Below are 13388 nucleotides of genomic sequence, written 5' to 3'. Positions count from 1 at the left end.
GTCCCTCCTAAAGGAAATCAGTCCTGAATATTCATTGGAAAGACTGATGCTGAAGCTGAAACTCAAGTACTTTGGCCACCTGATGCAAAGAACTGACTCATTTGAAAAGACCCTGATGCTGGGAAAGATTGAAGGTGGGAGGAGAAGGGGATGACAGAGGATGAGATGGCTGGATGGCATCACCAACTCAATGGACATGAGTTTGAATAAACTCCAGGAGTTGGTGATAGACAGGGAAGCCTGGCGTGCTGCAGTCCATGGGGTCGCAAAGAGTCGGAGGACATGACTGAGTGACTGAACTGAACTGAACTCTATTACCTGACATTGAATTGTGCTGATTTAATGCAAAGTAAATCATTGGAAGATTGAAAGGACTCCTGAGGATTCAAGGATTCATGTATAGCATGCCAGGCTCAGGAGAGAAGATGCATTGTACTGCTTCCAAGAAACTGTAGGTAGAAGAAAAGGATAACTAAGCCCTCTCTGTCTCCATTCTGCCAAGGCTGTTGCCACAGCCAGCCTCCCTGAGCCCCCTGGATACCAAATGCTTCTCTAGGGAAGCTTCACCTGAACCAGATTGCTTTCAAAAACCTGACCCCACAGATACCCTCATTCCTGGAGACCAGAGTGAGGGAGGAGACCAGACTCAAAGCCCTCCACTGCCTCTCCACACCCTCTTACAGAGGCTTCAGTAGCATTTTCCGGCCATGAACAATGGTAATTCCACCTCTTCCAGCTTAGGCCTCAGCCTCAGAATCCAGAAGCCAAATACAGTCCTTTCAGAAGAGAAAAAACTGAAGCAACAGTGACAGCAGAAGACACACACACAAAAGGCAAGGCACCAGCTCTGAACTGCTGCACAGTGGGAAGAGGGATGCCTGGGCAGAGGATGTGCCTGGAACTACCATCCTTTCATTCACTTTTTTTCCTTCTTAAATTTCCACTTGGTAATAATCTCAAACTTACAGAAAAGTTGCAAAAATAAAAATAGTAGAAGGAATACCCACCCACACACCCTCTTTACCCAGATTCTCCTATTAACAGTTTACCCCATTTGCTTTATTTGTATCTTGTATATATTTTTTCTAATTTTTTCTATTTAAATACTTTTATGATTAAGTATATAAATATATATTGCAATATACAATAAGTATATAGTAATATATTAAAATATATTTTACATATTTAAATTATAAAAATATCTTTGCACCATTTGAAGGTCAGTCATATACACTATAGCCTTTTAAATACTTCACTGCATATTCCCTAAAAATAAGGATAATTTCTTATATAACCACAGCACAGTTACCAACATTGATATTTAACATTGATATGATACTGTAATCTACTGTCCATATTCCAATTTTATTGATTGACCTAATGATGTCCTTTAAAGTATTTCCCCCTTTTCATTAAAGGAACCAGTCTAGCCCTGGATATTGTATTTAGTTGCCATGTCGCTTTAGCCTTTTTAATATGCAACATTTTCATAGCTTTTCTTTGTCATTAGTGACATGGCCATTTTTAAAAAATCCTGTCCCCTACTCCCTGACTTTAATATAGCATTTCCCATTTTGGGCTTCTCTGATGCTTCTCCATAATTATATTCTGAGCATACATTCTAGGCTGCAATATTGCATAGGAGATGTGTCCTTCTCAGGATATCACTTCCGGATGCACAACACATCTATCTGTCCCTCATTGGTGATGTTATTTTGATCACACAGTCAAGGAGTTGTCTGATTTCTCCACTGCAGAATTACTGTGTATGTTTTCTCCCTCACAACTAATGAGCGGTCAGTAGACAGACAATTTAAGACTGCAAATATTCCACTCTTCATCAAAATGTCTCCCTTTCCTGAATTTTCTCCTGAGCTAAAGGAGTGCCGCTGGCGCCACCTATGGGGCTGCTGGCAACACTGCAACAAGGGGAATGCGCTTTGGATCCTTCCTTATTCCTGCCACTTGTCTGGTGTCCAGGAGCTGTTTAAGCCTTCAGTTCAGTTCAATTCAGTCGCTCAGTCGTGTCCCACTCTTTGCGACCCCATGAATCGCAGCACGCCAGGCCTCCCTGTCCATCACCAACTCCCGGAGTTCACTCAAACTCACGTCCATCGAGTCCGTGATACCATCCAGCCATCTCATCCTCTGTCGTCCCCTTTTCCTCCTGCCCCCAATCCTTCCCAGCATCAGAGTCTTTTCCAATGAGTCAACTCTTCGCATGAGGTGGCCAAAATTTTTAAAAGAAAATACTTTGAGGCTTCAGTGACAAGGCCTGAGTTCTAACTCTGACATTGCCACCAACTGATGAGAAAACCGGGACAAGTTCTTCCCCTTCTCAAGACTTCAGAGTTCCCAGTAAAATGGGAGGTGATTTCATTTATTCATTCAACAAATACTTGTTGAGTAACTACAGGCACTGTTCTAAGGTCTGGCCAAGATTTCTGCTCTTAGGGAGCTTACACCGTATGAGGGGTGACACAGATAATGAACAAGAAGATAAATTAAGGAAAAGGACAAATACAATAGTAGGAAGTGCTAAGGTTGACGATAAAGATTGTGAGAGCAAATGCCTGGGATTCACTTTTGACTGGATAGTTAGAAAAAGCTCTCTGAAGAGGGGTTTTGGCTAAGACATAAAGGATTTTATATTTGAAATATACTATGATGAAAGTTTAAAAATACATATAAGTATTTGTATAAGTACAAAAGTAGTATAACATTTTAATACCAAAGTTTGTAAAAAAGACAAAAATTATGCTTAATGCTACCACCCTAATATAGTCTGGTATAATAACAATTTAATATATTTGTATCTTTTTTCTTTTATTTTACATATAATTCTGTTTTGCTTTTTTTAATTTAGCATCATCACTTAACCATTTTCCATGCTGCTATTCTAGGTACAAACATTGCCTGCCTCATGTTTCATTTTTTTAAATTATTTGCCCTTTTCCTCTCCCAAGAACAGTACAATAAACTCTCATGTCCCCTTCATCTAGATTTACCAATTGTTAACTTTTTGCCACACTACTGTACTTCTAATAACGTAATACATAGTTTTTTCTGAACCCCTGAGAGTTAGTTACAGACATAATGATCCTTCATCCCTGAACACTTGAGCATGGACCACCTGAAAACAAGGCCTTTTTTCTCTGTAACCACGGTTCAAAGTATCACTCTTGGGAAGCGTAATATTAAGACAAGCTATCAGCTCATATTAAATGTTCCCCACCTGTCTCAGAAATATCTTTTCAACTGGGTTTGTTTGGTTTTTTGATCTAGTATCCAGTCAAGAACCAGATCTTTTATTTAGTTGTTCTTTCCTATATTATACACTTAGAGCTTCGTAAACAGGAAATTTTATCTTAAAGTACACTGATAAGTTCAGTGCTCAGTCTTGAAAATGTAGGCCGTTCTAACTGCTAGTGAATATCAGCCCAGTCTAACTATCACTAAAAATGAGATCACCTCACCCTCCTGTCCAGTATGGAGACTGCATGAAAATTTACAACAGAAAACAAAACAAGATTTTTCAATGGGCCTTGACAATGTGATTCACCCAAAAGCATTTTTTAAGAGGACGGAGCTTCTGAGGGGTTGTTATGTTCTATAAAATGTAATCTAATCTGCAAATTTGTTATCTTAAAACCTGATTCTTCTTTTGATCATTATTTTAACTGATACCTCTGATTTCTGAAATACTTGAGAAGTTTCCCAAGCCAGAAGTTTGGAATTTCCTTCTTCCTTTATGCAACTTATGACTTGGCTGGATTCCTAATTCAAAGACTTTGAGAATCTTTGTCTCAGTTAAAGTATGCTGTATAGATTCTTGAAATATCATTTTAAAGTATATCATAAAATTATTCAACCATCTCCTATAGTTTTGTTTCCAATATTCTATTATAAATATTCCAATATTCTGCGTTTCTACTATCCTGATCACACCTAAAAAATAACGTAAGAATTAAAGTAAAAGTAACATTAAAAATAATAAATCCTTAAATATTATCAAATATCCTGTCTTTATCTTTTCTCAATTGCTTCATAATATTTTTAGTTTCTTTAAACCAGGATGGAAATAAGTTCCATATTTTGCAATTGGTTTATACTCTTTTTTAAGTCTCTTTCATCTCTAGGTTCCCCCTCCATCTTTTTTTTTTTCCTTGCAATATACTTGTTGAAGAAACCAGGTTCTATGTTCTATTGCTGCCCCAGACCAGATCTGACTGATTGTGTCCTTGTGATGTCATTTTAGATGTTCCTCTGTTCTGTTGTATTTCCTCTCAATTGGGAGATACATATGTAAGTTTGCAGTTAAATCTAGAGACTTGATTAGATTCGGAGACTGTTGGTTTGGAAACACTTCGTAGATGATGTTGTGTATCAGGAGACATGTAATGTCTGGATGTCTCTCTGCGTGATATGGGTAACCATGGATGGTCACTGCCTAGATCCATTAATTCACTGAAGGTTGAAAAAGTGGTGATATTCCAATTTATCAACTCTTCCATTATTAGCCAGAAAACTTCTGAAAGAGACACTTCCCCTTGCAAACAAAGAACAAGGAGCACTGCTCACCACCCAGCGGGACAAGGATTGTCCACCACAGCAGGCGCTGACCAACACGCACCTGAGAGGAGTGTCGTATGAAAACCAGGACGAGGCGCTCTGTGTTTGGGAAAACAGGGCCTAGAGAGTTAGATGTTTATCTCAAGAAGAATTTTAACCCAGATTTTTTACTCTCCCCACACACAGAAAAGCACTAAAATCATTGAGATATCTGTTCTCTGTGACTAGCACTAACTAACCTTTCACCAAGATGTGTATTTGACTGTGCATATTCTCTAGCCAAAATCATATATAAGCTGATTTCTCCTCTGCCCCTTTGGCGCAGAGGCTGTCCCCTGAGCTGCAGTCCTCAGTGAAGTCCCTGAAAAAATTACTTAAATGCGCAACTCTTATGTTGTGCATTTTTCCTTAAGTTGACACTCCCATCAACTATTTGGTTGCCCACAGAAGCACTTCATATAGGAAAGAGAAGAATTCTTCATTACACTTATTAAAAAGTCACAGAGGCACTGCCTGGCACAGGCTTTGCCATAAAGTGACATTGGCAGTGGGCCCCATCATACCTGGGACTCACCAGAACAAGTGGGGAGCAGAGTCCTAGATAACACAGCTGCTTTCAGCAGTACCAGGCCTTCGTCCTTAGGCTGGGGCAGGGTTGAGGCTGTGGTGGTTGTTTCCAAGCACGGAGAGATCCTTGTTTTCTCCATGAAATGCTGAGCTTGGCCTCAATAGGTTTTATACCTCTGGAGGCCAGGGTTACAGCAGCTTCCAGGAAGTTGAGGGATATCCTCTCAGCCCAAGGAGCAAAGAAAGCTCTGGTTTTGGCATGTTAGAGTATAGGCTCAGCTGCTATAACAACAAAAAAATAAAGGGGCTTAAAAAGTGAAATGTATTTCTTCCTCAAAGAAAGCAACAGTCCAATGAGGTAAGCAGGTAGATCAAGGTAAGGTGGAGACTGTGCTCCATGAGCTTGTCAAATTACCCAGGTTCTTTGTACTTCCTGTTTCACCATTCTCTAGGATGTCATATCCATCAGCAAGATTAAAGTGGATAACCAGTAGGCTTACCTGTGTTCCTGTGTGGAGGAAGGGTAAAGACAGAGGAAGTGGAGGCCAAGCAATTTCATTTAAAACCTGTCTTGGAAGTTTTATACATTATTGCCTTTCATAATTGATTGTCAAGAACTTATTCATAAGACAGCATCCAGCTGCAGAGGAAGCCAGGGAAGGTGGGGAAGTGGATTATTACTAAAATTAAGGAGAATATGGACACTGGCAACAATTAGCAGTCTCTGCCACAGTTCAATAGTAGCCTCTAGGGATTGATGACAGCCTCTCAGTCCTCAAACCATATTGTGGGCAAAGCCTCCAGGAGCTGATATCTGAGAGCCCTTCCCAGAGCCCAGGCATTCTTATTCTAGGAGGCCCTACATCAACTGTTAAAATGCATTCACAGCCTACAGTAAAGAGAGTTTTTACTGCAAAATCTTGAAATTGTTTTCACAGTTTTTCTTTTTGAATTATTTGGCTAAGAGTAATTCATTTAATTTACAATTGGCTTGGCTTTCTTAGCAATCATCTTGCTAACGAAGATAACACACATGATTGTTAAGAACACAGCAATCATTCAGTAAATAGAATTTCTTGTGAAGTGAAGAACTCTAACCAGCAAATTGTTTTTAAGTGTAATAAAATTTTAATGAAATTGTTATAAAATTAACAATTAAGGAGTTTAACATAATGGTATAATTTATAGACATTTAACTAGATATTTATTTATTTAGGTTTTGCCATTTTTAATTCTAATGTGTTTCTGTCATATTTTTGTAGATCCCTGAAAAGTTCTCAGGACCTGGATACTCTGGCTCTACTTTCTAGTGGATAAAGCTGTCCACAGGCCACCTGTGCAGAAAATGTGCTGCAGACCTACCTGCCAGGGCAGGGTGTGCTCTAGCAGGTGCCACAGAACCTGAAGAATGGGAAGCAGAGAGGCCCCCCTGGGACCTAGAGAAGGCTGGTACTAATAAAATTAGGAAGGAAAAAGCACAGCAGAAAGCTCAGAGCAGGTGTGGGGAAAGCTTTCAGGTACTTGGGCCAGTCTGAGGAGGGGTGGGGGAAGGTGGGTTAGACAAAATTTCCAGGTCTCATTGTAAGCATTAAAAGTGATGGTCAGCCTTTCTTGAAACACAAACTTCCTTAGCTCCCCTGACACCACATTACCCAGTTTTCTTTCCATGTCCCTGGCTGCTTCGAGGAAGAATGTTAAGGGCACCGAGGGATGGATGGCCTATGTGTCAGGTGATGCTGAGACACCCAAGTGAAAGTGTCCACAGACCACAAGGTTTGTGGGTCTGGAGCTCTAAGAGTGGGCCCATAACTTTATCAGATTCCTCAAGATTTCTGCATCTGTTAGGATGCTTAGTTGCAGGTAAAAGGATCAATTTTGGCTAATTTAAGCAGAAAATGAGTTTATTAAAAGATTTTTAAAGCATTTCAGAGAATTATTGGGAAGGCCAGGGAACTGAGCTAAGGGCTAATTGGAGTGCTGGAGAAACTAGCGCTGCCATCAAACACCAGGTCCTTCAGCCTGTGCTGCTGCTACCACCTCGCTGCAGCCAGTGCTGTCACCAGAGGGGTCTCTGTAGTCCCTGCTTTGCTCTGCCTTTCTTTTCTTTCTCTCTCTTTTTAAAAAGTAACTACCACTGGGCCAGTACCCAGGCTGCAAGGGATGCTGGGAAATCAAGTTTTAATGTATTCAGACTCAACAGTGAGAAGTGAGCTCTGCCTCCCAAGACTCCTGGGGTGGGGAATTCCCCAAAAATAGGAAAGAGGTTCAGGTTCCATTCAGTCAGAACGAATGACAAATATTCACTACAGTGTCCTTGCCCCGCATGATGACTGGAAGCCACTGGGCCGAGAGGAACGCTCAGGTTAAGTGACTGGGGAATGTTGCTATATAAAGGATATTCCTGAAGTGGCCAGGGTCTAGAAGTGGTGGGCACTTTTCCCCCAGATCTCGCCTCAGACTTGCTGCCTCTATTTCAAAGAACAGGCTGTGTTCACACAGTAAGAAGCAGAGAGTGGAGTTCTTTCCTAGTGAGGACGCTCCCCAGTCTGCTCTTCCCCACCTTGTGTCTTAAGGATGGTGGAGTCTGGGGGTGAGAAGACCATGAAGTCGGTTCAACCATCTCCACTGAAAAAACACTCCAGGACACAATTACTGGTAAAGAAAAGTGCTCTTTTTTTAATTTGTTCTTGAATGTGTAGGTTCTATTAAGATCAGTGACACTTCCCCTTATAATGGTCCTCCCTCATGCCCCCAACCACCTTGGATCCGATGGCCACTTCTAGAAGAGGCCTAGCAGGAACTTACCCTACACAGCCAACAGAGGGGTGCAGCTTGAGGAATGAGCACATGGCTCCAGAAGCAGCACCGGCTACTGAAGACTTTCCTCAAGGCAGCTCAGTCTGGCCTGTGAGGCCCTTTGCCCTGGCTTGGTCAAGACTCCCTAGCCATGTCCCACTGCGGTGTTCCCTTGTTCCCTGTGTGGCCTGAGCGTTAGAATTAGAATCACCATTAGAATTAGAATCACCATTACCATCTTTAGAGCTGGAGAGCCTCTGAGAGATCACTGTTTTCACATCTCCCTCCCCACTTCCTCCCCAGGACTCTATAGATGGGGAAACTGTACCCCAGGTCACACAGTTCATAACTGGCAGAGTCAAAACTTAGGTATCTAGCATCTCAAATAATACATCTTTCTGTCATACCTTCTTGCCTCCAAGAAAACAATCAGCATCTGCCTCCAGCTCAAGGAACAACTGGAGCAAGCAGGTGGTGGTGGGTACAGAAGGGGACGACCTGGCTCAAGGGGCCAGGCTGACCCTAGTTGAACCCCAAGCAAGTGATGAATCACAGAACTTCCTGATTTCCCTCCAACAGAATGTTATCAGTGGCAGATACCCACCCCAGATGGGATCTTCCTCCTGGCTAGCGCACTGATCCATGCATGGAAGCATGCTTACCATGATCCCATGCTTCTTCCTGGCTAAGGCAGGCTCTAATTGGTGTGAGGATCCTGGTGATGAGCTGCCCACCAGCTGGGGAATCCAGTTTATCAAATTTCTTCTTGGTAAGACCTAATCCACATTCCTGGGCTGATTTATACAGGGCCTCTTAGCACACTAAAATCTGGCTAAAATCTGTCTGTGTCTGTGCTGGGAGAGACAGAAAGAATCACAGATACTGTCCTCCCAGCAGAGCTCATACACATGCTTGGCATGAGGAGATCTGAGTCCAGGAGAAGAAATGAAGTCAAAGGAAACAGGCAGACACAAAGGGTAGGGGAAGGAGCAGCCATGCTTCCTCCTGCCCATGGGCTCCTGAAGAGGGGAGACCACAGGATGCTACCGATGGCGCTCCCTGTCTGTATGTCCAGGAAGGCTCAGCCTGTGTGGCTGAGAGGGAAAGAGGATAATCCAGACAGCTGCGGTGTCACCAAAGCCAAGTAAAGAGGGTTTTTCAAAGAGGAAGTGGTAGATGATGTGAAATGCTGTAGGGAGTTCACAACTGTTGAGGACTGAAAGGTATTCGCTTGATTTGGCAACCGGGCAGTCACTGGTGACTTTTATGAAAAACTATATAGAGGATGAAAGAGTGACTAGGAAGAATCAATAAAAAATATTTTGTTGAGAGAAATTTGGCTGACAAGGGGAAAATGTAAGTGTAACAGACTCTAAGAAATTTTATTTTAATCTTGGGGAGACCTTTGTTTGTTATCTATGTGGAGGTAACCAGTGGAGAGTGTGGCTGAAGACCCTGGAAAATGGAAGCAGTGAGATAAGCGGTGGAGCACAGTCTTGGAAGATGCAGAGCAGGATTAGAGAAGTAGAGCACCAAGCAGGAATAACTGGCAGGGAGCTAAGGATGGCCACACAGAGGCATGGGAGGCAAGAGGAGCACGTGAACAGCAAAAGTCTTGTTTTAGGGTCTCTCTTCTGTGAAGCAGGCAATGAGGCCAGTCATTTGCTGAGAGAAAAGATAAAGGGCACGCATGGAAAGCAGAGTAATAACAAGTCAAAGAACACCAATCAATACTGAGAGCCCAGCTGAGGCTCTCAACTCTGAATCTGTCATGCTTAGGAGCCCAGAAAGAGGGAGTTAAACACAGGTTGATGCAGAAAGTGGAGGAGGGTTGATAGTTCCAGCAAAAGTTGGAAAGGATGAGGAAGTTCAGGACGCTGAAAAAAGCATCAGTGTGTCATGGGACATGGGTTTAGGCTCAGGAGAGGAGGAAGTCCAGGAGAAGACTGAAAGGTTGGGAGAACAGAGAGCTAAGGTCTTGGAAACGGGTTGAAGGAGCAGGCAGTTTAATTAATAGCAGTGGAAGAGTGGGAGAGGAGGAAGCACAGGGGATGTTAATCCAGAAAGGGCAGAGTCTCAGTTAAGGAGTTCAGAAGAGAAGACTGTCGGTGACTCCATGGAGTGAAAGAGAAAGCAGAGCAGAGCCCAGGAACATGTAGGGAGGGGTCTAGGTCTTAGGAGCAAGGCAAAGACCTGTTGCCAGAATTGGGCACAGAGGGCCAGAGTGCACCAGGGTTGATGGCAGGGTTCTCTGTGAAGACCTACAGAGCCTACAGAGGGTGTGGTGGCTGCCACTTGCACAGACAGGCAAGATGTATAGTTGGCAACTGCTGGAAGTTAGGCAGAGTCAACCTACCTAGGTTCTAGAAGAGTACACTACAGTCTCCTTTGCATCAGCTGAAGCTAGCCCATTCTTCTGTTTCTCAGCATATCCAAGAAAGCCAATTTCTCTTCTAGGACTGCATTCTGTACCTTACCAGAACTCATTGCATTCTCACTTCATGACTTTGTCAATGACCAAAGGACTTAACTGATTCCAAAATGGGACCATTATAGGAATAAGTAAAAAATGGGATTAGCTCAAACGTTAACAAAGAGCCATTAAAGTCGGTCACGCAACCAGTGTTTAATTTCTAAAACACCATGTTGTTTTCTGCATGCAAAAACAAAACAAAACTATGACTTAAAACACTGGTGTTAAGTACACAGGAAAAGCCAGGAGAGGGCAGTGCTGTGAGATAACCAGTGGAGGAATGAGGGGGCCACACACTCTTGGAGGAAAGGATACCCTCCCTCCCACCCTCCCTGCTCAGGTGCCTAAAGGCATGCAGGGTTCTCAGCAGTGGGAAGTGAGCATGTGACTCTCTACCACATCACTAAGATCCCCTGGCCCAGCAGGCTACAAGTGGGAACAACACTGATACAAGGGAAGCCAAGCACTAAACTATATTTCTGCTTTGTATTTGTGGTTTCCCACTGGTCTTGGGGAAAGATGTCAATCAGGTTTGAGACTGTCACAGCCCTCACCCAGCTGCCCAACACAAAGCACCGTGAAGGTGATCCAGAGAAGGTGGGAAGGTGACCCACACAAAGGAAAAATGACCGAGAGGAGGAATTAATGAGGTAATTACAAAGAGAACCTTGCCAAGCCAACTAAATAGAGAAAAAGATTCAAAAATTGAAAGGGAAATGGCCAGAGCCCAAACCATAAAGTCATATGAGCTCCAAAGAGCAGAGGGTTACACCCAAAGATTGCCTGGCTACTGGAGTATTCAAGACTTAGTTACCCCAAACTAGAAAACATGATTATGGAAGCCCATCTGCTTAGGAGAGCTTGGCATGTGCTGGTGAGAGAATGGTAAGTCAGTGGGCATAGTCTGCTTTGAAGTGAAGATGCTCTTTCAGCCTGGGTGGAAAGGAAATGAGCAGTTCCATCCACTCACAAGGAGAGAAGAAATGTTTCTCTGATCAAAATGTCCCCATTAACAAGGGCCCCACAGACAAGAATTTCCTTAAACTTCACCTCTTGGCAAAAATAAAGCCATGACCTGCAGCTCCCTTGAAATTAGCTAAGCCAGGACAGGACCAGGGAGAGCTGCCTCCAGGCCAAGCCAACATCAGCAACAGGTTCCTTCTCAACCAAGCCCTTGCCAATGAGGTGGCCTGACCCCCAGCATCTGTGCATGCCTTTTCCTCCCAAACTCCTTGCATGGACCATGACCATCTATCTGAGATGTAGCCTGGAGCTCTGCTCCTGTGCCCATGACCCCCAGAACACTTCTCTCTGAATTCCTGGAGAAATAACGTTCTGAGGTTGCTTCAGGGTCACCAAAGGACACTGAAGAGACTTCTATAAGTTTTACATCCCTGACAGAACTTCCATGAACGCTGAGGCCTGGCTTCTGCCAGTCCCTTTGACCTTCTCCAACCTCCAACAAACACAAGGGGGTGGGGGGCTGTCAGCAGAGTCTTGACTTTTTCTTGGCTATGGACAGCCTGAGGGCAGGCGAGTCAGAGGACTCACTCTGATCTTTGGCTCTATGAAGTGGAGGAGTTGAGAGCTAGGATCTCTAAGCTGGAGGAGAGACCCAGCAGAGGGAGCTGGTTGTGGGTCATTCTCCTTGGCCCAGAACCTCTGTATGTGAAGCAGACAGCAGCTTCCTCACGGTTCTCCCAAGCAGAATTCAGGGTCTGGACCTCTGAATGGGCATAATGAAGGGGTGGCCACCAATAATCACTTCTAAGAAGCCAGTTCTGACACCAAAGAAGAGCTCGCAATCCAAGGAAGTGGCACAGAGGGCACACTCTGAAGTTAAAATCTTCTTAAGCCTGTAAGTAAGATCTGAGCCTGAAGACCTAAGTGGTCTCTGCACAGCTCCCCAGCCCCATCAAGAATGCTACACTATCCAGAGCTCCACAGTGGCCACCTGCATCAGCATCAGGAGAGGGGACGTGAAGAACAAATACCCTGAAAACCGTGAGAACCTGAATAGGCACCAGTTGAGACCTGTGGCCTCTAGAAGCCTCATTACCACACCCAGCGCAGGTGCCTCTGTCCGAGCAGGCCAAACAAAGGCAAACAGTGACAGTCTTTGGCTGTGCTAGGCCAAGGATCACAGGCCTGCGGTAGACACATCAGAACCCCTCTCCCTTCTTTTACCCTCTTCTGGGCCCAAGAGGAATTCAGATACATACGCTGCTCCTGAGCCCTGCACACTGAAAGGTGAGAAATGTCTGCCTTCGTCAGCAGGAAGAATTCACCAAGGAAGGATGGTCCTCCTGAGCCCGACCAGGCTTGGTCTTGTCAAGTGGACCCTACACATCTGACCGTTCTGCTCACAGGGAACACCCCCTCTTTGCTGTTTATTACTGAAATCTTCTCTGTAGTGGATGCACTATGGCTCCCAAATAAATGCTGTAAGATGCAAACGGCAAAGAAGGGCAGTACAGGCTCGACAAGAAGCGTCTCACGTCCACGATCCAAGGAGAATGAGCTGAAAGGTGGGGAGGAGGGGTCAACGGGAGGAGGCACCAGCTGCCGGAGTGCTCGGTCTCCTTCCAGCCCTCACACCTGGGAGATGCTGTTGGCCAGGCGGAACGACACTCGTTTCGCTCTTTCATTCTCCTGAAAGAAAGAAAAAAAAAATTAGAATCAGAATGCCCAAATGTAGGGTTCATTAGTGTGAAAAGTCCAGAATGGGATTCCCCAGGGCCAAAGTGTTTTATTCCACCCCAGGGATGCAACTTCAAAACTCAGTGAAGCCACCAAGCACTGTGTGCCAAGTGTCACAGGTGATGGGGGTGGCTAGTGGGACCCTGGCACACCGAGGGCAGGCAGTACACGTCAGTGGGATGAAACAGCATGGAGCTGATGTTTTAGGTCAGGTCTGCACGAGTGAGACCAGACAGAAGGTCAGAGGAGATCTCTTTCCCGCAAGCAACACCTCTCCTTC

At 44.2% G+C, this 13388-nt stretch overlaps 1 protein-coding gene across 6 annotated transcripts in view; it reads right to left on the bottom strand.

The window, feature by feature from the left end:
- Positions 1 to 7792: 7792 nt before the first annotated feature.
- TRIM66 (tripartite motif containing 66) overlaps positions 7793 to 13388 on the bottom strand; it is a 64037-nt gene continuing 58441 nt past the window's right edge. For all 6 annotated transcript variants that reach the window (XM_061440866.1, XM_061440867.1, XM_061440865.1 and 3 more), the window contains one exon: positions 7793 to 13060. In XM_061440866.1, coding sequence (XP_061296850.1) covers positions 13001 to 13060 — 60 coding nt within the window. In that variant the 3' untranslated portion in view covers positions 7793 to 13000. The remainder of the gene's footprint in view (positions 13061 to 13388) is intronic.

Source organism: Bos javanicus, chromosome 15 (genome assembly GCF_032452875.1).
Source record: "Bos javanicus breed banteng chromosome 15, ARS-OSU_banteng_1.0, whole genome shotgun sequence".
In the NCBI taxonomy this organism is placed as follows: Eukaryota; Metazoa; Chordata; class Mammalia; order Artiodactyla; family Bovidae; genus Bos; species Bos javanicus.
Note: the sequence above shows the minus strand (reverse complement) of the source record. Positions and strands in the feature narration are given on the sequence as shown.